Source organism: Harpia harpyja, chromosome 6 (assembly GCF_026419915.1).
Source record: "Harpia harpyja isolate bHarHar1 chromosome 6, bHarHar1 primary haplotype, whole genome shotgun sequence".
NCBI lineage: Eukaryota > Metazoa > Chordata > Aves > Accipitriformes > Accipitridae > Harpia > Harpia harpyja.
In genome coordinates, this window is record NC_068945.1 from 54,935,189 (window position 1) to 54,962,043 (window position 26,855).

General features: G+C 39.5%; 1 protein-coding gene across 1 annotated transcript in view; it reads left to right on the plus strand.

The window, feature by feature from the left end:
- Positions 1-26,855, plus strand: part of COG5 (component of oligomeric golgi complex 5) — a 194,938-nt gene that overhangs the window by 61,023 nt on the left and 107,060 nt on the right. The window contains exon 7 of the mRNA XM_052789451.1: positions 22,832-22,962. Coding sequence (XP_052645411.1) covers positions 22,832-22,962 — 131 coding nt within the window. The remainder of the gene's footprint in view (positions 1-22,831; positions 22,963-26,855) is intronic.

Sequence of the window (26,855 nt, forward strand, 5' to 3'; positions counted from 1 at the left end):
AGCAAGTTGCACAGACACAGTATCTCTGTTTCAAAATGTCAGGTATTGTCCAGTAGTTTGTTTTTGTTATTTTTCATTTTTTAAATTTTTACTCTGAAAACTGGGGAAATACTAATTCACAGCAGAACAATTTGATCGCAGTGTGAACAGTGCTGAAGATCAGTTTGCTTAGAATAGACTTTTACTGAGCAGCAGCCCATGCACTGCTGTGTGGCAGGATCATTCTTAATTCTCAGCTTGCTGTCTGCCTGGCAGTGCGTGCTTGAGGGGCTAGCTGGAAATCAAAATAGATGCCTTTTACGGAGCCCTGTCGGTGCATACTCCAACTTGTGCTCTTTCAGTGCTGTGGTGCCTGGGTAGCTTAGGTTCAATCTACACTAGAAAAGTTTTGCTGGTATGGCTCTTCCAGATGATTCTTTCAGCATACATGTAGTGGTACAAATGCATTTTTGCCAATGCAGCCTATGTTAGCTCATGAATGAAATGGGATAAATTATACTGACAAAAGCCCTTTTGTACACTTAGTCTTTTTGCTGGTATAAAAATACTGTGGACCTTTCACTTCATCGCCATGATGCTGCACTAGGAAAAGTTTGTAATCTAGAGCTGGATTTAATATAAATCTTTTAGTAAAGAATAGAACATAGAATCAACTGTGTTACACTTAGTAAGCAAAGCTAGTGAAAAATACTGGATGAGTCATAATGAATACTGTGAGTCTTTTTTTTCTGTCCTCCTTTTTTGTCCTCAAAACAATTTGATGGTGCTGGTTTAACAGATGGGCAGAAAACCTATCAGTGTCTGTTGGAAAACTGTTTCCAGATGAAGAACAGTCTTCTTAAGTCATTTGCACTCTTTTTTTCTTTGTTCAACATTGACTGAACTAGTCAAAACATTTTAAGCATATTAAGCAATAACATATTAAGCAAGTCTGTGAAATAATTAAGTTGAAACTAGAAGCTAAGAGTTTTTAGAAATATTTACATTAATATTTGACTCAGTATAAATCTTATGATAACTACTTTTGAATCTTCTAGGAACCTTGTGCTGAAGGTAAAGAAAATGTTTGTCAGGGTTGGTATGCTTTTCATCCTGAAAATATTTAGGATTGTCTAGTAAATCTATTTCTGAATCCAAAATGAGCTGTACTTTCACTTTGCTGTAAGTGCTCAAATATGATGAAGCAGAGAGACATAAGGTTTATGGCTATCTTTCCAAGAGACATTTTGTAGAGTTATTAAGGTGTTGCAGCACCCTTTGTTTTTCATGGACTTTATTTCAGTTCATATCCTTGTACAGCAATTGCACAGCAGTGCTGTGCCTGAATTCAGGTGGAGGTTTTAATGGTTCTTCCTTATCTGTTTTGGTCCTGGTCACTGCTATTATGAACTGCAAAGTCTGCTCTCTGCATGTTCTTTGGAAGACCCAGCCTCTTAAATTTTATGTAAGGTTAATAGTCTGCATAATTTTGTGGAGTATGAGCAGAGTACTTGGCAGGAGGTGCCAAAAAGCTGTGGCAGATTTATGTTGTGCTCTAGTCTCAAAACAGGTTCAAAGGATACTGATGATAACAGGTGACTAATAATACACCATGAAATAACTCTTCTGTGGTGGAGATGAGTCAGGTAGTTATAAATTTCTAAACACATTTGCAAAGCAAAATCCATCTAACAAGGGAGCTTTGGAAGTTTTTTGGATTTGTGATTTGCTGGAATCCAGCTAAAATTGTGTAGATTTTGGAATCTTCTTTCCTGTCCACATTGTGTGAAAAGGGGTAGGAGAATCCTGTAATTTATTATACCTTCAGTGTCTAGTAATTCTCAAGCCCTTGCAATGTCTCCAGTATGTTTTCCCTTACATAAGATAAGAGAAATCTCTGGTCTGCAGTTTTTTTCCCATTAAGATGCTTTCTCTCTTACCTCTGCCTGCAGGCTCTCCATGCAGTTCTCACTGGTGAATTGTCTAATTCCTCTCAAGCCCTCACTGGAGGGGAGCCAGCGAAGTGATCACTTTCAGGAGGAGGCAGTGAGAGAAGTGTAGCTGAAAAACAGCTTCTTAACCTTTCTCCATAAAGCATATCACTTGCAAGTGGGGATACTATAGCTTCCTTTATTATCAAGCCCAGACTTCTCACACTGTGCCCCTTTTTTTCAGAAAATTCCTTTGAAGATCTGGCCCAGCTGCTACATGTTCTCTGGGAAAGGGAAAAGTAGTACTATGCCTCCACAACTGCATTGCTGGCTTGTGGCAATGTAGGACTAAAAATCTCATGCTGCTTATAATATATTTCCAAATTTTTAGATGCTACTATTAAGATAATGGTTGAGAATCTGAACTTTAAAGATCCCATTTAGTTCTCAGGACTTTTGAAAACCTTGGGAATGCAAAGCAAGGGTTCTCTAGAAGCTCAGAAATAGAGGAAAAAAAAGTAAAATATACATACCAATGTTGTTTTAAAAAAGTTAGAACCATGCCATGGTTTCTTGAGGGCTGACTTATTTTTTGAACTCTTGACACTGTTACTGCTGATGTTTGCCTTCTCTGTCATTGTCCAGGGAAAGAAACAGTGGTTAGGTCCCTCTCTTCATCTCCCCATCTTCTGCTTCCTCTTTCCTGACTGTACACCAGATTTTCCAGCTTTACTTGGGGCTGACGGTAAGGGAGGCTGAGACTCACAGCACCGTAAGTGGTTACTTGGAGAGTACAGGTAGAATGAGGAACGTACATACAAATGGTCCTTAGACTCCCAACATATGGGAAGCATGGGTAGAAATATTCTGAAATGTTCTGATTTATCAGACCAAGGAATGTTTATTTCTTTTTCTGTTGGTTTTTTTTTTTTTTTCTCAGAAATGTACTTCTGGTGGTTTGTGCATTTTATTAACATGATTCCTTCAGTGAGTCCAGACGGATGTCGTCTTAGTTGCTGTGGGGCTTTGATACTCCATTTCACTTTTTTCATCTCCTTGTATTTTTAAAATTAGAATTGTGTTCAACTTATTTTAACCCTGCAACAGACTTCATACAAAACTTTTCTGTTATTTGTTGTGGCATATGAACTCTGAGTGATTATTTGTAAATATATACCCACCTACCCCCCTTTTTTATTTCCTTTTTACAAGCCACTACTTGTGGTTGTATATGAGAAGATGGAAAGCTGGCATTCTCTAAACGAGCCAATGAAATTATTTTCCTATTTCCTGCTATCAAATACAAAATTTTATTATTGAAGCCTGATGCTCCTAAGGAGTGCTCTGTCTTACCTAGAATGCCTTTGAAGACCTGTCTGCTTTCCCTTACTCCAGCAATTTGCCTTGATCCCTAATGCTGCTTGCCAAAGTCAGACCAAGCATAATTAACTTTGTGGATAAAAAGGAGTCTTCAGAACAGTTAGATGAATATTGGAATTGTTGCTTTCTGGGAAGGTTTGACATTTTGAAGTCTGATTTTCATCCAGCTCATGACATATCTAAAACTTCAGCAAAACAGAAATCAGAAGAGATGTGTACTTTGGAATTGGATAGGCCTGACTTGCTTTTCCCCTCTAAATTATTTCATAACATAATATGACATAATTAAAATATTTTCCTTTAAATAGGAAGCAATAGCTGCTTCCAGACAGTTACTGAAATATCTTCTAAAACAATGCATTTAATTTTGAATTCTCATTTATAACGGCATGTAAACATGGATTAAAAAAAAAAAGCCAGTGCCTTGCAGAGGCTACAGTTTTCATTCTTAGTTCCTTTGTGTAAAAAAAATGGAAACTCTGTTAAATCTGGAGTTTTTATACTGGTACTCGAGTAATTCCTTGTCGTGGAGCCTTATTCCCACTCTAGTGCTTGCTCGTGGAGAGGGAAGGAGCGGAGGTCCATCAGAGCCGTCCCAGCAGCCCACTGGTAGCTGTGCTGGCCATTGCTGGCAGGACCAAGGGCTGCCGATCTGATGGCTGACTCTGCCTTTCTGAGGGCACCACTAATGTGAGCCTCTGCCAGGTTCCTCTACTTCAGTCAGTCCTAATAAGCCATTTTATTTACAGATATGACCTGTGTAATATCTCCTGAAATGCAGTCAGCTAATCCTGCCTTTTTAATTACTTACAATGACTTTAATTGGATCAGAAAACAGCAAGAAATATAAAGTAGTAATGTAATAGAGTTCGCACAGCAGGAAGGCTCTTGCTGTAAGCTGCAGCCAGAGTACTGTGTTCCGAGACTGTCTCCATCTGCAACGGCTGTCGCCTGCCTCCTAGCTCTGCTGCAATGACCTGACTGCCATGGTGCAGGAGTCTGCTGTGATGCAAGTACCAAGACAGCCACGTTCATTTAAGAGGTTCAGTGCCTGGAATTTGTCAGTATTTCAGGCTCTCAAGCCTTGGAAAAAACTTTTTGTACTGAGAATGATTGACCAGTTTTGACCCCCAGTGTGCCACTGCATCTTGCTGGTGCTTTTGGAGTAGTTAGACCTTAAGGCCTTTCTGATGCCTTGTGTTTGCCATTTTCTCACCATTTCAGCAATCCAGTAAGTATAGCAGTGTCTTCAAAAACAAAATGCAAATCTTTCTTCCTTTTCTAAAGGGCACTGCATAGGTTGAGTAGTTACTCAGCATAGCTGCTTCTCTCGGGAAGTCAGGCAGACCTTCATGTTGAGACTGGCTGGTTACTGGTGGCTCTGGTTGCTTTATTGAAAGTTGGTTCAGGGGAGCCAATATCCTAGAGCAACTATTATTGCTCTTTACTTTCTGGCCATCTCCAGCCACACAACTGACAGGCCTCACATGTGTGTCTGTGTTATGTACTTCCAAATTTAGGACTTTTAGCATTTTCCAGACTGGCTGTTTCTGATTTTTCTTTTTTTTCCAGCAGTTCCAACACACAGAAAGTAATTTTAGACCGTACCCAAAGTACCCATGAGTTCATATATTTCTACAAATGTTCATGTTTAAATGCTTTCCCTGTATATTTTTTCTAAAAAAAAAAAATCCCTTTTCACATACTTAGTTTGCAAATAAAATGGCAAAGATCATAAAATCAATTAAGTGAATCAAGAGTTTTATTTGAAAGAATATTCACAAGCTTTTGTTGTTTTTCTCAGTTGGTAGAAATTACGACTTCTTTCCTTGCATGGTATAAAGAGTCACTAGGAACCTAGAGGAGTCAGGGTCAGGCTCGGCACTGCGCTAGCACTGGTGTGGTTAGTGAGCATGCCTGCCAACTGTTGGTAACTCTCTGTTGAGGTTCTTGTGTCAGAGAAGTAGTTACGTAGCATTTGATAAATCTGTGACTTGCTACCCCCAAGATTACCCAGTGAAGAAATACATGGCAAATGCTCCTGTGGTAGGTAGAGAGGTCAGTCAGCAGTCAGTGGCCACCCTCTATAAATGAGTTTAAAATGACTGAGGGTGAAATATGATGGAGGTATATAAAATCATGAATGCTGTGGGAAAAGCAGAGACATAATGAACAGTCACTCTCTTCCATTACAAGCACTAAAAGGCATTGAATGAAACCGTCAGGTGGCAGGTTCACAACATAAAGTTGCTGTTCCATGCAACGTGCATTTCAGTTGTCATGGAAAGCAGTGATTGCTAAATGTTTCCATGGGTTCAAGGAGTGATTTTATGGTTAACAGAAAAGAAACAGAATTGAGGATTATCAAATGTAACAGTACCGTTGCTCATAATATTGCTAAACCATGAACTGTTGCTCTGTGGAGCTTCTGCTTTCCGAGTTGTCTGTGCTTTGGGCTCAGTACCCCGTGTTGGAGGAGGAGCTTGGCTAACCTGAGAGCGAAATCACGTCATGGAAGCTAATAGCCGAGACCACAGCTGATCCAGCAGCTTGTCTCTTAAGATCTGTTGGTGGTCATTTTACTCAGTTCTAGAGATTATATGCTGCTTTCTGAGCAGAGATCTCCCAGCGAGATATATTTGGCAGTAATAAGTTTTACATATTAGAATTGCAGATGTTGTCATGTTTCCAGTCCAGACTCTTTGCTGCTGCTACTTGATTTCCAATGTTTCAGTGATAAATGGTCATGAGTGTATCAATACCGTTAATTTTGAAGACCATTGATAATCTTTACTTAATTTTCTGCTGAAGATAAGTAGTTATTTTCACTTTTTGATTATTTTATTTTTGCTTGGCAAAAAAACACTTTCTGGATGTTGGAAAAATGTAAATCTTAATTGTGGTGCAGTGTAATAATTTCTTTACTTCAGGATTGGTTTCCTATACGAAAGTTCAGTATAAGCTATTGAGAAATTGTTTTTCCCCTGGATTTTTTAAATTTTTTTTTTTCCCCTGAAGGAAAGGTGTTTAATTTAAACAACGGTAAAGTTAGTTTTAGAGAAGAATCTGTTTCTTTCCTGATCTTGAAATGATTCATAACTATCAGCAATGAATTCCACAAATTATGCTTTGTGAGGCTTGAGAAAAATCTGTTGTCAGGCTAAATATTATTTAGAATTAGAGGAACTGTAATAAAAATTATGATGGAATCATATGAGTACACAATGAGTCTGTATGTTTTCTCAATTTTATTTTTAAGTATTAAATTGCTAAACATCTTTTATCCTTCAAGCAGTGTATTTTTTTTTATCCATTCAACTTTTTTGTGTCAATTATTGGATATAATTGGCTGACAGATGTAGGTAATAATAATTGGCTCATAGATAATTATGTAATTCTACAAAGAAAATATCAGCATTATTTATTTAAGCACAATTTTTCACTAAGTTAAATGTTATCACCCATCTGTTAACAACCCATGCCTTTAACAACTGAAAGACTTGCTTGAACTTATTGTTTGCTTCCTTGGGTATGCAATCTTTAAAAAAAAAAATTATTGATATTTTTATCATTTAGCTCATTATTTTGAACTCTGCTACCAAAGACATTAATTTTTAATTTTGTGTCTGTGTGGCATTAGTGGTAGTAGAACTCAAACATGTCATCAGTACCATATCTGAGAAGACTTAGCTTTTAATTTTTTTCATCTGTTTCAAAATAATAGAAGAAAAACTATGGCTTCTGTTCCTGTTTACATTGATGTTTAATCATATTGAGAAGACAAGTACATTTTTATGAAATCTTATTCCATGGTAATTCTCAACCTTCATACATGTATGTGCTTCCTGATTTTAACAATATAAGTATGTTTTTCTTGGAAAAAATCATGGTCAGTATGCATGAAAGATCCCAGACTAGTAGTAATAAATCATACTATTATTTTAGGTTGTTGAAGAACTTTTACAGGTAGCAGAAAAGGTGTCGTGCCACAGCTCTCTAAAGGCAGACGTGGAGCATGTATTAGGGGGTTTTGTTTTGTTCCATCTTTGAGGAGCAGCTGTGCAGGTATGCTGTTCAAATTCCTCTTTACTGGTGTTCGTAGGTGAGCAATGATTCAGGTTTGTGATCTAACAGGTTTGGAGGCTATAGTGAACACTACAGCGCAGCTTGTATGCTGTAGGTTGGGAGGGATGTGACACTTCCTTCAGCTTCCTTGCGTTCTTCTTGTTACTGCAGGTACAGCTAAACGTTATAGTAAGTGCTAAGGGCAAGAGTTGTATTTTACCAGTTTGTATCTATATAACTTTTTTAGCAAATTGCAACAAAGGGTGGGGGGTGGGGGGGAGAAGAAAGGTTTAAAGCCATTTTTGTTTTTCAATTTCACTATCCAAATTGTACAAGATAGAAGGTATTAAAGCATGATCAGAGGTAACTGCTGTCAGTCTTTGTGTCATGGTTAAATACTTTATATTTATATTGGAAGGTCAAAAGACTGGCACCTGTGGAGGCTAACTTCAAATGCTAGTATTTGGAATCTGAACACTTATGTTCAGTTTGGCTTTCAAACAACATTCTTTTCTTGCCCATCTTTTTAGTACTGTTGCTAAGTTTTATTATTCCTAGAAGAATTGGCGAGAATTCTGGCAGACTGGACAAATTTCTGTCGTAGGCTGACCTCTAAATTTTAAAAAGGGTTTACTGTAGGAGATAAGATATATTGCATGATGTTTTAAAATTTTGCAGTTATGTTCAAGTTGTTCACAGAAGCACTCTGGATAACACAAGGTTCACTTTGTTCTTCCACAAAGTGACTGAGGTACATAAAACCTGTGTGATTTATAGCCTATGCAACACCTGTGGCTCTAAAGATGATAAAATCAAGTAAATCTGCAGCTAATTGCAGGAATTTATTGACGTTATGCCAAGGAAGAGGTGGGAGGAATTAAATATGCATTTATTAAAGATAAAAATTACATATATTCTAAAGTACCGAGGGAGTTAACATAGCCGATACTAAAAAAAATGGAGTTACGCTTTTGCAGAAGTGTTTTCCTGAAGGTGTAAGTATGAAAGGGGTGAATGGTGGGTGTTGAAAAGAGACAGGAGAGACCCATAAGGAGAGAGGAATGTGAAAGAAATATTTGCAGCTTATATATATAGTGAAGAAAAAAGTAGTATTTCCCCCTTATCCAGGGGCCAAGATAATAGCATGATTTTTTTTTTTTTTTATTTACTTTTACAGCACTGTAGCACTACTGATCTTAAAGTATCTCCTGGCATTTATAAGTATGTGTTAGAAGTGATCCGTGTTGTCTCATGTACAAACTGACATCTTTGGATGCATGTTTTAGTGCAAAAATAATGATAAAAACTCAAATGTAGGATATATCTCACTGAAATGAAAAAATGAAGTGCAGCTAGAAATTACTAACTCAGTAAGGTAATCATAGACTTGTACGCCTTAAGTCTGTAACTATCCATGTATACCTTTATCCAGATGTAAAAGTATTTAAGAATTAGGTCATTAACCATTAACATAATGAACTAGACCACACAAATGAACCAGTGTCTCTTCTGCTCTCCTTTGAGGGCACTGATTCAGCAAAGAGTCAGCCATCTTTGCCATCTCAGCAACTGGTAGGATGTTTGAAAGAAGTTATTTTTGACTAAGATTTTCGAAACACATCATCCATTTTCCTTCATTTTCTTTTATCGTTGCATGTGTCTATTGCAACATGGTATGGTACTGATGGAAACTGAATCATTGTACCTTTACATAATGCTCTATATTGAGAAATTCTACTTAGCTGTTGAATGATACCATATTAATAATATTTAAAAGCTGCCAAAAATACTGGTATTTTCAGGCCAACATGTAAATTTAGGTTATCTTTTACATCCCTCTACTCATAAATATTTTGCTTGTTTCATGGTTTTAGTCATGATGCTAACTTAGGTAAGTAAGAGAGAGCCAAAGTCATATAACTTCATTTCGATGAGTCCTTGTCTTTGTTCGGGAAAGAGATGGTTTTCTTCAGCCACTCCAGTAGTACAGTTGGAAGGGCATAATTCCTTTACATGGGTTTATGATGCAGTTGCAATATATTTTCAATGCAATTATCTTTTGCAGATATGAGAGTACATTTCTTTTCATCCTGCTTCACTTTATATACTGATGTGATGCTCCATTTCAAGGAGGACTGCTTATTGTTCACCTGTTGGGATTTTAAGTAATATTTTCCTGACAGTAAAAATCCTGATTAATGTCTGCTTGAAATTTATTAAAAACAAGCTTTATTCACCCCTTTGTTTTCAAGTTTTGGATGCTCTCCTGAAATTTGAGCAGAAACGCCTTTGGTATTGGTAATGAGCAAGCAGTGCAAAGCTAAGGGCTTAAGTGGGGGTGGGGAGGAAACTGTCAAGGTGGAAAGCAGATGATGACACTAAATTACTCTTACAGATTAATAAGACCAAACTGTATGAACTGATTTGTATTTTTATCCTTTCACAAGTTACATTCCTTCATATTTTTCTGTATCTTATTTTTGAGCATACAATCCTTCTGTCATACTATCATTCATTGGTGGCTCATGGCTTAGACAAGTGTACTCTTTGCTGGGTGAAAAACTGGCTGGATGGATGAGCTCAGAGGGTTGTGGTGAATGGAGTTAAATCCTGTTGGTGGTGGGTCACAAGTGGTGTTCCCCAGGGCTCAGTATTGAGGTCGGTTCTCTTTAATATCTTTATCAGTGATCTGGACGAGGGGATCAAGTGCACCCTCAGCAAGTTCGCAGAGGACACCAAGTGGGAGGGAGGGTTGATCTGCTTGAGGGTAGGATGGCTCTACAGAGGGATCTGGACAGGGTGGGTCGATGGGCCAAGGCCAACTGTATGAGGCTCAACAAGGCTGAGTGCCAGATCCTGCACTTGGGTCACAACAACCCCATGCAACACTACAGGCTTGGGGAAGAGTGGCTGGAAAGCTGCCCGGCAGAAAAGGACCTGGGGGTGTTGGTCGACAGCCGGTTGATCATGAGCCGGCAATGTGCCCAGGCGGCCAAGAAGGCCAATAGCATCCTGGCTTGTATCAGAAATGGTGTGGCCAGCAGGACTAGGGAGGTGGTTGTTCCCCTGTACTCGGCACTGGTGAGGCTGCACCTTGAGTACTGTGTTCAGTTTTGGGCCCCTCACTACAGGAAAGACCTTGAGGTGCTGGAGCGTGTCCAGAGAAGGGCAACCAAGCTGGTGAAGGGTCTAGAGCACAAGTCTTATGAGGAGTGGCTGAGAGAACAGGGGTTGTTTAGCCTGGAGAAAAGGAGGCTGAGGGGAGACCTTATCGCCCTCTACAACTACCTGAAAGGGGGTTGTAGTGAGGTGGGTGTTGGTCTCTTCTGTCAGGTGGCTGGAGATAGGACAAGAGGAAATGGCCTCAAGTTGTGCCAGGGGAGGTTTAGATTGGATGTTAGGAAAAATTTTTTTACTGAGAGGGTTGTCAAGCATTGGAACAGGCTGCCCAGGGAAGCGGTTGAGTCACCATCCCTGGAGGTATTCAAAAAGCACGTAGACAAGGCACTTCAGGACATGGTTTAGTGGGCACAGTTGACGTTTGGACTTGATGATCTTAAAGGTGTTTTCCAACCTAAATGATTCTATGATTCTGTTCTCTTCTCTTTCAACGCATAATCTCGTTTCTTCAGTAATCCCCCACCTGGGCTTCATCTCTCTCCTGTTTCGTGTTATACCTTTCTGTCCCCCTTTCTGTTTCCATCTTTTTCACATATGCTGTACATGTTGCTTTGCGTCTGTGATGCTATGAAGTCTGTTCAAAACAGAAATGGGACAACTAGATTTTTACTGGCAACATTCCTTTATTTTTACTTAGCTCCGAAAAAAGCCCAAGAGGAGTATTGACTTGTAGAGGTATTATTGCTTTGCTGCCACAATAAATTTGATTTTGAAAGTCCCTGTACATGTGAAGAGCAGTTCCTTATCTGTGCAGTGTCTAAATTAAATTTCAATGAATTTATTATGGAGAAGTGTTTTTTTTTCTCTGTTTATTTTTAATGAAGAATAATCTCAATTATCAGAATAAAATGTGGACTTCGTAAATGATATATATATTGGTTTTGTTTTCATGATTATAACTTTTGCTTCATGTTACAGACCTGTTGTAATTTATAGGTATTGGTGTAAGAAATGTTCTTTTGAATGTTTTCTGATTTCTAGGTCATAGATCAGGTAGAATATTTAGGGTGGAGTTGGTTTCAGCTCCATCCAAAGGCTGCTGATGAATAGCATGAATGTTATAGTTCTTTGGGAGTATCTTAGCACAGAGAATTTAGAAAAAATGATTTTAGTTACTAAAAATGTTTTGGGAGCTCTTGAGGAAGTTTCTCAAATCAGCTTGTTTTGAGGGGAGGCTTAAGAAGCTTAGGGTGAGTTTTAGAGTTCTAGATCTTAATGTTTCACACTTTACCAATTTTAGTTATATTAAAATATAATGCGTGCATTCCTACAGGTTAATATCCTCCATGGGTAAGGTGTACAGCAGCACAAATATGGTATTCTCCCCAGATGTCTAATCAGAATTTCCTGTGCTGTAGCTTGTGTCTCTCGCCTCTTGTCCTATCTGTGTGCGCCTCTGAGAAAGGTCTGGCTCTGTCTTCTCCTGACCACCTGTTAGGTAGCAGAAGACAGCAGTTAGATCTGTTCTTAATCATCTCTTTTCTAAGTTAACAAACTCCGTTCTCTCAGCCTCTCCTCATATTCATATGCTTCAGTCCCCTGTCTTGGTTCCCTGTTGGACTCACTCCAGTTTGTCAATGGCTTTCTTGTAGTGGGAGGCACAGAGTACAGTGACCTTGCAAGTGCCAAATAATAAGAGTAATCACTTCCCTCAACGTACTGGCTACACCCCCCTTGCTGCACCCAGCCCAGTACACAGTGGGCTGCCTCTGCTGCAAGGACATACTGCTGGTTTATGTTCAACTTATTGTCCACTGGGTCCTTTTCTGCAAAGCTTCTTTCTAGCCGGTGAGCACCTGACCTGTTCGGGTGCACAGGGTCATGCCATCCCAGGTGAACAGGGCTTAATTTGCTTTTGTTGAACTGCATGCTGTTTCTGTCTGTCCGTTTCTCAGGGTTCTTGAGGTTCTTCAGAGTGGCAGCCCTGCCCTCCAGGGTACTGAGCACTTCCCCCAAATTGCTGTCACCCATAAACTCACAGAGGGTTAATTTTGTCACATCACCCAAGTTACTAACGGTGATATTAAACAGTATCAGCCTTGGGGCTGACCAGGCACCAGCTGGATGTGGAGTTGCTGCCTGCTCCCCTTTGACCCTGGCAGTCCAGGCAGTTGAGGAGACAGTGGGCAAAATAGAAAGTAGCAGGTTTAGTAGGTTGTGGTTAAGTAAGGTTGTGAATCTGTATTCAGGGGTGAGGGGGAGGGCCGGGAGAGATCTAATGGTGCGTGGGTGGGGGAACCTTAAAGGAGTTCAACAACTCTTGCTTTAGGCCTAAGTGAATGTGGGAGTAGTGTGGTATAACTTGTGATTAGACCTAAGTAATGTTTGTCTTGGTGTGTTAAGCTATTTTCTGAATCATGGCATTTTCACAGGAATGTCTCCAAAATATGGTGCTCATTGTTAAGTCAGCGATGATGATAAAAATAGATGTCAAACTCATTTCCATCAATTCCAGATCCCGCCTGGCATCTGATTTCCAGCCCAGAGAGCAGTAGGAATTAACTCTTCCATCAAGACAATTTAAATGCAGCTTTAATATAATGTTAAAAATAGCTAGTCAGCCTTCCTCACTACTCCTCCAGTATTGTTATCAACTTTGGATGTGTTTTTTGAGTTTTATGCATGCAGTCTGGAGAGAAAGAACAAGTTTCCTCTGTAGATAGGACTGGCCATAGATGATTATTAAAGTACTACTAAATATTTTAACACAAACCATGTTCTTTAAAAAAATCAGCAACAATCATTTGGAGGAGACAAAGCTGATCCCAAGTGTGGGATGACAGCCCATTCCTTCTTATTCCAACCTGCCTGTACACCTAAAAAATTTCCCTTTGTTTTAACATGCTAGAAAATGTTCATTGTTTCATACCTATGTGATCTCTAATTTTAGAGTGTTGAATTCTCAATTTTCTTCTGAAGTAAAGCTTTAATCAGGTAAGATAATGCCCCATCATTGGAAGTGTTCAAGGCCAGGTTGGACAGGGCTTTGAGCAACCTGGTCTAGTGGAAGGTGTCCCTGCCCATGGCAGGGGGGTTGGACTAGTAGATGATCTTTAAGGTCCCTTCCAACCCAAACCATTCTGTGATTCTATGATAATACAATGTAGATGACAGGTCTGTTTTACAGTACAAGATAATTGTGTATGTCTAAATGAGCAGTTCTAGTTTTGCTTTCTTTGAATCATATGCTTTCCACCAGTTTGGTTTTGGTACTGTTAATCTCATTTCCCTAAAACTAAACTGGTCTTGGCATGTGATTGATACGAAAAACTAAGAAGAGTTTTGCTTTGTTTTTATTTTTAATGTCCCCCTTCGCTAGGGACATCTATCAGAAACTATACCTGGTTGTCTAATACATTCTAGTTCCTTTTCTGAACTTAAACAGCAAGAGTGTGTTAACATGCTGTCTGAGAAAGCAAACAGAAATACAGTGCCACGGGCCCCACTCAGTTTCTGGCTCCAGCAGGACAGTTTTGCCTCACTTAATGTTGCTCAAACAGCTAAACCCCGAAACCTTATGTATTATGCATACGAGTAGTTAATTTTTAAGATGGTAGAAATTGGTTAAATGAATATCAGTTTTCATAGAAACTTAATGGCATTTTAGTGGCAGAGGGAGATTTTGTTCTCTGTTGTTTCACTGAGGAAAGGAAACATTTGCAGGAATCTTGTCCTGTAGGAAAAGGAACGAAAGATAGCAGGAGTTTTGTGAGTAACTGGCATTTTAGTAAAACAGAATTTTCTTCTTCTTTAATAATGAATTCATAATATCTGCTGAAAAAATTAAAAATTAATCATTTAAGATTCAAAATGAATCATTTTGTAAAGTATATCTAAAATATACGGCATACTGTATATGGCACATAGTATAGAGCAATGACATTCTTATTTTGAACACTTTATAAGGCCCCATAATCTATGCCATTTTTATAGGAATAAATGTCTTTTTCTGAAGAGCTCATATTGTGTAAGGTGGCTGTAAGATACTGTTTCATAGTAACTGCAGTGGAATCTCTTTCACTTGATTTAATGGCTTAATATAAGCCTTGCTTGAGCAAGTATTTCGGTGCCTGATGTGGAGTGTGGGGCAATCATTTCAGCCTATGCGGAGAATTAGTTTGATTAAAACAGAACGCGGGGAAAGGTTCTTTTTGGAGGCACCAGCTTCCAGTTTGAAGACCTACAAACGTGCCTGCTCTTGCCATTCGCTACCTGCTCTATGCATCAATCGCATGGAAAATTTAAGTGCCTCCAAGAAGCAGACTATTGTTCTTTAATTTAGGGTGTTCACCTATTCCACTTAGAGAATAAAGATGTAATATAAAATGTTAAGTTGCTTTCACTGAAGGGTGAACATTGGGTTTCTGCTGAGGTATTGGGATCTTGGGCTCTGTTCTAAGACTGGTTTTAGTTTTATATTACCTGCATTGATAAAAACAAACACACTGGCATATTCAGGCCCAGCAGCGTCGTGGGTTGTTGGTTCAGAGACAAGTGAGGCAAACAGGATCTCATCCTTCCTTTTCAGTAGCTAGTGCTGTAACTAACATTTCCATTAGGACCATGGAAGTTTCCATGCTGGATTAGATTTGTGGCCCATTTGAATTAGTAAATTACTTTGAGGTACTTTAGAAGCAGATGGAAAAAAATTCAAATGGGTCCTCAGCAGTTCTAACAAATCAGTCCACTCTGTTTGTTTGTTTTGTGCTTGTATCTAGGTGCTGCTGTAGGACCAAAGACTGAAAGTTTAATAACCCCTTTCAAAACAGAAATTGATTGTCATTACTGAATAGTTTTCCCTTGTAGGAAAGATTTTATGTGCTTTTACAATATCTGTCCAGTCCCTTCTAATTTTGTGTAACAGAAATAAATATTGCAATTAACAGTTTAGATTCAGTTTTATGAACATCTTGTACCGATGCACACATGAGCTTCCACCAAGAGGGGAAGTTGTATCCTGCCTGTGGGTTCCTCCCCTCTTCTATGTGCTCCTGTGTGTCTGCATCATGAGTCAGATGAGAGAATGCCTTTTAGGTGAAAACTGACTCAACAGGAAAAAACTCTGAGGAGTGCTAAAACTTGGAGGCTGGGCTAAAGTGAAAGAACAGGGAAGCAGGTTCTGGGCACAGAGGTGGAAATTAGAAAGTGTTCTGTTCAGGGCAGCCTGTGCTCAGATCAGCTTAAACTAATAACATTGCAGTTTTACTCCATCTTGACATTCTTTATTTTTAATATGCTGTTTCTAATGGACAGTTTCAACCAATTTGTTCTGATACTTAAGTTACCTCTAGAGAAATTTTCAGTATGAGTGTTGTGCTGTATGCATCGTGATGTTTGTGCTGTAGCAGTCTTCTACAGTATTTCTTAATAAATCATGTTTTGGTAGCCTCTCATCTTCTGCATACTTAAATCCCAGCAGAACTCTTGGGTATCATTTGGACCTGTTGACTTTTTGGAATTTAAATTAGTAATTTCTTCCAAAATTGTAGTTTTTCTTCATTATGGAAGAACAACAGCCTTAGGGTACAGATATCACCAACATTTTCTGCAAGTAAGACTGCAGAAGCAAAAGAAAACAAATGACCCATGCGAAAGAAATAAGCCCCAAACAGGTAAACAAAAATCTATGATTTTATGATTCTATGACTTTATTTGGAATTTCAGGAATGGCTTAATTTCCTTTAATTCCACACCCACCCCCATCTCCTGTGAAACACCTCTTAATTTGTCATTGGATTCTTGCCACTTATGCATTGCAGGGGGAGGGGGGAGGTGCTGATCTTAGGTGTTTGTTCCTAGGGAATCTTCAGCTCTTCTAATTTCTTTTTTTCCCCCTCTTTATTAGTGTCACTGAGGTTACTTGTCAGAGCACGGAAGGATTTCTCTTTTGGCTCAAGTAGCCTCTTGAGTGATGCAGTCTAATCACATTGGTTTATTACTGGCTGTCCTGGTTTCCTCTTTGTTAGTGCACCTGATTGTCCTTGGTAGACTTCTGTTGATTCTCTAGTTTCTAGCAAAAGCTCAAAATCAACTCAGTCTAAATAAAGAGCACAACACAGTTTTTGTGGAGCTCATAGGCATGCTAGCTTCATAGTTATCTTTTTTCCAAAACATATTTTAATACTTACAGAAAGTTTTAATTCAGATTTTTTCCTGTCTTCATTATATATTATTACAGAGCAATGTTTGAGGTCAAAAAATGAAATCACATAATAGAAAGATTCTACGTTGTTGAGTCATTTAGGTTAAGAAAAGCTAACCATGTTGCTCAAAGTATTGTTTTTCTACCTAATGTATTATGTGCATATTGGATTTGTCTCTTGTCTTAATAAACTCCTTTTACATAACTATCTGGGAAATGTCGGTTTAAAAAATGCATTTTTAAGCAGCATCTCAGCCAGTAGATTAGAAAAGCTGTTCAGATTTAGTAAATCAAGAAAATTTGGAATTGTAATGACAAAATTATTTTTTCTTTAAGAAATACAAAGTTCTAACCCTTTGTTAGACTGAGGTAGATTATAAATGTCACTGATTCCTGGGGCTCAGTGTATTCTGCCTTGACATATAATATTCTTGTTCAAGAAGAGGATTCAGCAGGCAGTCTGTATTTTAAGTCCTGAAAAAGTAATTTCCAGCTGTGCTTTCCAAGCTTAATAAGGTGTGATAGTTAGAAGGGAAGCAATACCAACACCCTATGGGAGAGTTAAGGATTTGCCTTTATTTTTATGAACCTATATGAAGAGGTAGAATTATCAGAGGGATGAGAGGTAGCGGAATGGCGATAGGAATATAGCTCCCTCCTCTAATTTCCTCCCTGGTTCCACTGAGCAGAAGTAACTGGAGCAGCGGGCTGCGTGCCATGCTGGTTGGTGTGAGGGCAATGCCTGTCGTGGCTGCATCCAGCCCTGGCATGTGGTGTTACAAGATATTTAGGTCCTAATTCGCTTAAAGCACAAGTCTTCTCAAAATTAACAATGTTATATATGTACTTTTAAAATCTGTTAAGGTAGAGATGTCAGTTATAAATATTATACTCACTAAGTTTGTTATGGTTAATATAGTATTAGTTTTACCCGAGTGCTTTAAGGTTAAAGCAGAAGGAAAGCTGACAAGTTTTAAACTGGGCCCCATCCCCAGAGTCTGTGCTAACTGGGAGATGAACCGTTGTTCTGCTTAATTCCTGAGAAGACAACACAAGTACCTTACAGCCCATGTCACCCTCACCTCTGATCATAACCATAGTATTATTGACTGACTGTGCACGGCAAGAAACAGAATAATGATTGCACAAGTGCCTGAAGCAAAATGCTACATTTGTGCTGGTCCCTGGGTTAATAGCTGGTAGTATCTTTGTTGTATTTCATGTGACATAGTTTCTTTACTAACTAAAATTGCCCGATTGGAATGTGCAAGTTCCTCTGCAATATTTTAAATAAACTGGATCTTCAATGCACTGTGGTTCTGGCGATGATCTGGCCACCCTTGTGTCAACCGCCCTTCTGCTCAGTTTCATCTTCCTGTCTGCGATGGCAGCATCCCTCTTGAGAATACACAAGTGTAGAGATTTCTAATATTATGTTGTCTGCTTAGACAATAAAAACTATCAAAAGGTGCATATTCTGCCTGCGTTACAGCTTCTGCTCTCACATAGGGATGGTAGGAAAGCACTTGCAGGTGTTTCTGCCGTAGACCTGCTGTCCTTACGAAAACTGTTTTTCTTTTGAAAATGGTATAATGATTGCTAGGGCTTCCCTACTGGTTAGAATAGCAACTAAGAGCATCCGTAGCAGGATGTCTAGCCACTGAACCCACAGAAAGGCCCTCTGTTTTGAAGTCCTGCTGAAATGCATTGTCTGAAAGCATTTTTTTAGGATTGCAGGAAATTGGGAACAAAGCTGCAGATTTTGGCAGTTTAGCAGGAGGTGGCTGCCAGTCTGAGGCACAGATGGAGGTATTTGGAGAAGCCAAAGCAGCATGGTCTTTCTGTTCCTTTCTTAAAACCATCAGAAGGATTAGATTTTTATCACTTGAAATGGCTTAATTTAGATTTTGAGATAAAATACAGTAGGGAGAAACAGTCTCTTTTTTTAGTTCTCTCCCAGATTTTTCTGTGGATTTAGGAGGTCAGAACCATATTTTAATTTCATTTTGTTTAAACAGCCTGGGGTTGCGGAATATGATTTTATGACATAAGTGAACTCCACAGCAGATCTTGTATTTGTGGGCTATGCAAGTCTTTGGTGATACTTGCACCTTTTTAAATCTCATGTTGTCAAGAAACTACTTCAGGCTTTACTATAGCAGTAGACTTAATCTGTGGGTAGTTCTTTTGCACTTCTTTTCTTCTGTGCAGCTGAGAGGAAGGGGACAGAAAAGTAGTCTTCACATTCAAGACACTTGCTCGTTGAAGTTAGTGGGAGTTTAATATTCGTTTTAATAGGTTCATATGCAAGGCCACCTGTAGATATGCAGCTTAGTCACAGCAAAAAGTTGCAGGGAAGTAATGGGTAAGTGTGGCTGCTGTAGCCCCTAGCAAAAGCAGCTTTGTAAGCATGCCTGCATATAAGGCTTCATTAATAGCCTTTGCAGCATGAGGTGTGCTGTCCTGCTGCTCGGCTTTGACTTTTCTGATCCATTTTTAAACAAATGCATATGGACAAAAGCATTTCCAGACTAGTATGCAGTATTTCTCTAAATTTTTTTGTTTTGGTTTCTTATGTGGTGTTTTTCATATGCAGGTACAGGGATGTTCTCTGCGTAGCTGTGAAGTGAATCACTTGGAATTTTTGTGTTCAGTTGTGAACATGTGGTTGCTAAAATTAATCTGAGGCTTAGTTTATTGTGAATAAACAAAAATAACTGGCTACTGAAGTGAAAGGTTATTTAGCAAAGATTTAAAAGTTCAGTTGGCTTAGTCGGAATTTAAGTCTGTGCCTTAATAAACTTACTGGGAGGACATAAAAAGACAACTTTTATTAGGAAGTCATAGTGGGCTGGTTATAAATGGAGTAGTGGAACATTGTCTTATGAAGGAAGTATCTGACACTGGGTGAAATGCCTTGGCCATCATTTTGTTAGTTTTATTGGTTCTTTCAAAAGAAGCAGTGGACAACCTGCTTGATTGAGCAAAATGCTGAAAAATGTGTAAATGAGAGTAGTCCTGCGTTATGTTGGAGATAAGCAGTAGCGTAAAGGTCTAGGCTACCTTGACATGGAAAATTGGGATGATTTCAGTCTAGAAAGATAAAAAAGGAAGGGCAGGGGGAGCGTTGTTTAACTTTGAAGGTTCCTCAGGTTCACTGGGTACCTTCCTAGGCTGCTTTTACATTTCTCTGTGGATCTAATCTAAGGCACCCAGACATGTTCAGAAGTGTTCGTTGTATAAATTTAATCATCCAGTTCCCACCTAATTTATGATGTAATTCAGAGTTTTAAGTGGAGAGGTGTGTCTGTTCTTGGAGGAGCCTAAAGCAGTGGGTGTTCTCAGGTCGTACATATTCCAGGAACATGGATTTCAGAGCAGTGGCCATAGTCAGTTTGATTTGCAAAAATGTGCAATAGTTATGGGTGTAATTGCGTAATATTTGAATGATTCGAGTTCTAGCTCTGTCTAAGCTGTAGGTCTTCATTAGCCTGAAGGAAGTTGAATACACAGTTCCTGCATCCCAAGTGAGTGTCACTAAGAAATCAAAGACATCTGGGAAGAGGCATCCTCCAGCCCTTCTTTCAAAGACGCGTCACTAGTTAGGTCAGGAGTGCAAGATCAGGCAAAGAGTCAACAGGAGGGAACGTAGAGGTCAGGGACCTCAGTGAGCGTGAAAATCTTGTTTTTACACCCTAGGTTATGTTTTATATCTAAAATTGTCCCATGTGAAAAGCCTAAATAGTCCAAAGAGCATGCATTACAATGTCGCTCCCTTTAAAAGAAAGTGAATGTGTCTGGGTGTCATGGTTTAACCACAGCTAGCAACTAAGCACCATGCAGCCACTCGCTCACCTCCCTCACAGTGGGATGGGGGAGAGCATCAGAAGGGTAAAAGTGAGAAAACTTGAGGGTTGAGATAAAGACAGTTTAATAGGTTGGCAATTGCATTGACAATTTTTGAGGGCCTCCTTGGAGTCTGCATAGGTAAAGCAAAAGCTGCAAGCAAAGCAAACCAAGGAATTCATTCCCCACTTCCCATGGGCAAGCAGGTGTTCAGCCATCTCCTGGAAAGCAGGGCTCCATCACGCCTAATGGTTACTTGGTGTTATGGGTTTGTGTGGTGTGTTTTTTTGGTAGTGGGGGAGGGGGCTGCAGGGATGGCTCCTGTGAGAAGCTGCTCGAAGCTTCCCCGGCTCCAAGCCGAACCCACCTCTGGCCCAGGCCGAGCACATCAGCGACGGCGGTATCGCCTCTGGGAGAGCGGATTTCAGAGGGGGAACCTGCAGCGAGTAGGGGATTGGGATGGGAGAGGAACCCCTCTGCGGGTACCGAGGTCAGGGAGGAAGGAGGGCAGGAGGGGCTGCCCCCGCAGCCCGTGGGGAGACCAGACGGCAGGCTGTCCCCCCCCAGCCCACGGAGGGGAGCAGGGGAGCAGATGCCCACCGGCAGCCCGGGGAGAGAGGAGCCCACGCCGGAGCAGGGGGATGGATGCCCCCCAAGATGGCCGCGACTCCATGGGGAAGCCCGCGCTGGGGCAGTCTGTGCCTGAAGGACTGCAGCCCGCGAAAGGACCCGCGCTGGAGCAGTTTGTGAGGAACTGCAGCCCGTGGGAAGGAGTCACGTTGGAGAAGTTCATGGAGGACTGTCTCCCATGGGAGGGACCCCAGGGTGGAGCAGGGGAGGAGTGAGGAGTCCTCCCCCTGAGGAGGAAGGAGTGGCAGAGACAAGGTCTGGCGAGATGACCCCAACCCCCATTCCCTGTCCCCCTGCGCCGCTGGAGGGAAGGAGGGAGAGAGAACCGGGAGTGGAGTTGAGCTGGGAAGGAGGGAGGGGTGGGGGGAAGGTGTTTTAAGGTTTGGTTTTACTTCCTAATATCCTTGTTTTGTTTTGATTTTGTTTCTTCCCCAAGTTGAGCCTGTCTTTTGCCTGTGACCATAACCGGGGAGTGATCCCTCCCCGTCCTTATCTCAACCCACAAGCCCGCCTTTTTATTATGGTGCTTTGTTACCAGCTGGGCTGAAACCATGACACTTGGGAAGACAAACGCCATCACTCCAAACATCCCCCCTTCCTCCCTCTTCCCCCAGCTGTATATGCTGAGCACGATGTCCTATGGTCTGGAATATCCCTTGGGTCAGTTGGGGTCAGCTGTCCCGGCTGTGTCCCCTCCCAACTCCTTGTGCCCCCCCCAGCCTCCTCGCTGGTGGGGTGGGGTGAGGAGCAGAAAAGCCCTTGGCTCTGGGTAAGCAGGGCTCAGCAGTAATGAAAACATCCCTGTGTTATCAACACTGTTCCCAGCACAAATCCAAAACATATCCCCATGCTAGCTACTGTGAAGAAAATTAACTCTATCCCAGCCAAAACCAGCACACTGGGAGAAAGGATGTCACATTTTCAAACCTACTTTGATAAAGGGAGATGATGTGTGGGTTTTTCTACTTGCTGGAGTGCTCTCATTACTAAGTGGCTATTGGTGAAAGATGAAGTGATTTGGCCAAATCTACATAGGCAGTGACAAAAGTTGAGTTTGAATAGATTTTCTTGCTGCAGTTGCCAGTCCAGCCCAGTAATCTGTAGATGCCCTACTGATGGTGGTTTCCACAATGATAATACATCTTGTGATGTTTCTGTGATTAAAAATGAAAAAAAAAACCAAACCAAAACCCCTTGTTTTGTTTTCTGGCCATTATTCTGTGTTTGATCCCAAATATTTAGAAGTGCAATTTAAATATATGAAGTGTAATCTAAATCTGTTAATGTATAATACATCCGGAATTTCAGATCTTAGAGCAAATTATGGTTATTCAAACATCTGGTTAGAGAAGTTTAATTATCTGGTTAATCCTTTGGGACAAGGAGATGAGTTCTTGCCCCTTCCTGCCCTGTGACTGAGATTCTGGAGTTCCTAGAACTCATGCTGTGCACCTCTTCCACAGTGTCTGGGTGTAGAGGAGTCTGGTGAAATAAGTTTGAGTAATAATCTTTCAATTTTCAGTTTTTCTGGTATAATACATTACTTTGATGTACCCTATTGTCAAGTGTTGTATGCAAAAATGTCCCTTGGAACTACTGTAACTTCTAAATGTTTTAGCATGTTGAAAATGTTTCATTATCCTATGTCATGCTTATCAGTGTTTTGTTGCTTTTATAGATTACCTTTCTCAAGGGATAGATCTCTCTGGAATAGAAGTAATTGAAAATGAGCTGCTTTTTATTGCAAGAGCTCGGCTTGAGGTGGAAAATCAGGCTAAAAGGTTGCTTGAGCAAGGTGTGGAGACTCAGGTAAAATACACTTTCTTCTTTACTTCCTTTCAAAAGTGAAGAATAAAAGTACTCGTTTCCTTTGTTTTGTGTAGCATTGTCTAATGGAGATTAAAGATGAAAAAAGTCTTACGTGTGAAATTCTCACACATCACAATAGCCAAAGAAATTGACAAAACTGGCTTTGTACAATATTTGCAAGAATAAAATTTTGCAGGATCTGACCCTGAAATTTGGGAGAAAGTAAGTGCTGATATCAATAATTTAACTCTAAATACTGTGATAAAAGCTTGATGATTGATAGGACTTTGCATTAAGCGCCATGTAGTACATTGCCAATATTGCCAAGCTTTATAGATAAATCTGAAAAATGCAGTTTCTTAAAAATGTAAGAAGATTTCTACATTTTAGCTGTGCAGTAATATATTGAAACAATTTGAAAGATTTCCCGTTAAAACTTTAAAGGGCGTTTTAAACTTTGAGGTAAATATTCACTGTAGGGAATATCAAAATGAATATACATAATTACATTCATCCATACTAAATGTAATTATCTACATTTTTAATAACCTGGCTATATTTATTATTTAACTATTTGTTGTATCATTAGTGCTGTCTTCTTGCCTTTTTAAAAGTACATGTTCTTTTGTCTATATATTTTAGTATTCTTAAAAAAAAAAATTATTTTAAATCCCTGTTACTACAGTAAGAGGAGAAAACTAGTACAAGTTCCTATCAAATTTGGGTTTTAAATTAGAGAACAAAAAGGATTAGAACAAGACATTTTTATGCTGTTTGTTGCCAACAGTTAATCTTACCTGTAAGTCAATATAGCATTTGTTCATACTATCGAAGGTTGACATGAAAATAGAACATATACAGAGTGGAAAATCTCTTTATTAAATTGGCTTGGTTAGATATTTGAGGATTAAAATTGAGGATAAACTTCTTACTTAGACCTCTCATTTCAAGTAATTTTCTGCAGTAGGAAGTCATGATTGTGGTAAATACCTTTGGCTGTTTACTGATAGCAAAATGGTAGGAAAAAAATAGCCCATTTTTACTTGATTACTATTCAAATGTTGAAACTCCTGGCTATTTGAGCATGTTGCCAAGCTGTTATTGGGCTTGTTACAAGCTATGAAGCAGATGTGATGTTAAATTAAGACTGAACAAAGATAGGGCCTAAGAAAAACCAAGTGGACATTTATTTTAAATGTAGCAAAAGTCTTCATCAGTGTGTACTCCTTCTAGTTTTTCATGTCAGATTTGACCTTCTCTGATAATTTTCTCTTCATATTAAGTACTAAAATGGAACTGACAAAGAAACCCTGGGGAAATTAATCCCACTCCACTTGAAAAATAGACAGATTTATTTGGTGTTCCAGGCTGTATCCAGGTAATCAAGAGATTATTAAAGTGTATGCCTGTTGTGCTTTAGCCAGGGGCCTGTTTCCAGCAAATGGAAGATTGTTTAGAAGAACATTATGAGTGCTTAGTCATTTCAGAAGTGGGGATGTTTTCCTGAAGAGGTGTTGGGGTATGCTTCACAGGTTTGTTGTTGTATATGATTCGTGGATTTAATGTTGGAAAAATGGTGTGCTTTAGACATGCAGGCATTGCCCAAGAAATCTAGAATTTGTAATATGACTAGCAGATAGTATGTCTTTGATTCTTATTATTGTAGCAGTGTGTTTTATTGACAAGCTGATTTACATTTATAGCTTCCAAGCCCTAAGATTTCTCATAAGAGGACATGGGATCTTCATCTTTTCTTCAGCATTTTGTACCACAGAATTCCTCAGATGGGCTGTCTTCCTGCTAGTATCTATTCTGGTAGCTAAGTCTGTACCTTTGAGAATAGTGTATCTGTATTTGTGTTTGTCCAGGTAGTTCTTCAGGTATTTGATATTCATATTTGCAATTGCAGTTTTAGTTTTCACCTTTGTTTTGATCTGCTGTGTAAATAATACGTGAGATCGGTTGCATACGTAACAGCAAGCTATATTTCTGTATTTCACCTAGCACTTTTCAGCAATTCCTTAAGAAGAAAGTTAGTCTTACTTCTCCATTTTACAGTATTTCAGTGTCCACCTGGAAGAGGAGCATTAAGTGGCAATACATAAAAAAAGTAAAACTATAAGTATCTCCTTTTAAGCAGAAGTCATTAGAATTTGGTGAATGTCTTCTCTAGAATTTAGCTTTTTTTTCAGAGATGCTGCTATAAGTTACTCTGACAAAAAGAACAGAGCTAAAAAGTTTAAAGTGCCCCTTTCAACATTTTGATATATATCCTTTGTTTAGGTAAGAAACTATTTTTGTTATTTTGATTATTTATTTAATGATGTATAAATCACATGCTAATGAGCTGTGCCCAGATTCCCCCAAATAACTGCCAGCAGTAGGACATGAAAGCAGATACTTACCACTAAGTGATACATTGTCTTTTTCTGTACAGTGTAATTCACATTTTTATTGCTTGTCTATCACTAGCATTTGTGTATTTCTCAGAAGAAATGAAATCTCTCTTTCCCTCTTCCTTTAGAAGTGTGGCATTAGCCATTGACTGCTTCAGAAGTGAAGGCTTCCACTCATATTCATGGTGGTATCTTTAAAGCTGCCATCTGGGTATAAACCAGAAGTGTCTGTCAGCATGTCTAGACTTAACAGGCTTTCACAGAGCTGCCAACCATGCTTGTCTTCCTAATCCTTTTAGAAAGAGTAAGCCCTCTTTGCTCTTGTTGACAGAAGTAATACAAATAATACCAAACCTGATCAAGCAGGGGTACCAGTGGCTTGAGCAGGTTTTTTTATTGTTGGGTATGCTTTGTTACTCACTCTTAGTGTACATAGCACAGACTAATGCTCTTTCGTGACCCACAGAACAGTATCAAGAGAATGGATTCAAACCCCGTTATTACTGTTTAGTCCTAAACTCCTTGCTAACTTCCCTTCACGCTGTAAGCAGGTTAATGGCAGATAGTATAGAAAAGCAGGAGAGGCTGCTTTCACAGATACATCAAGAACTTTATTAAAGTCACCATTCTAAGAGGAGACAGCAATGTTTTCTGCTTAAAAAAAAAAAAAGTTATCTATCCATCTTGCAACCACCTGAAGCATCCCCAGCATTTCTTTTGCTCACAGGATGAACCCTGGGCAGAGGAATCTAGATTTGCTCTTGACACCACTTCACCTCTGTATTCAACAGCAGCATATTGTGTAAAGCGGATCTGAATATTAAGAAATTATATGGAACAAGAGAAATTTGTTAAGATTATCATAGCTCAATTCCAGGTAGAACAGTTTTGCCAGACACAGTGTTGAGGCTGCCATACTTGAAGAAAACTTTCTCTGCAACTTAGCTCACACTTCAAACCCTTTCTGCTATATATTGTCATGCTTAGTGTGGGACTTTCTTCTTGCAGCCAGGGATGCCCAAACTTAGTTCCATCAGGTAATGGTAAGGTTGGTAGCATTAGGAGCTAGGTCATCTGTGTGCAGAAAAGAGGTACGTTTCTATCTCCTCCATCTTTACCCCTCTGAAGAGGTAGCCCTAGTTCTGAGCTAGGTTCACTGCTTTAACAATAGTTATGGGTCTCCTCTGCGTAAGAAGGATGGATTTTTGCATGTATGTCCTCGTATCTGTGAAATGAGTTAGGAACTGATGCTCTTGCTTTTGACTTTACTGATACAAACTTGAGTAATTAGGATATAGTTGGTAAGGACTATGGTATCATTAAAGATTGATTAAAATATAAAATATCCATTTAGGTCAAACAAGACATGGTGTGAAGATGAGAGTAGAACTCAGATTTCCTTGGGTTCGTACCTTAAACACAGTTTGTCCTTCTGTGTGTTACAGAAACATTTTGTATCTTTGACCACAGATCGTAAAAATTTTCCTTCTTGGTCTC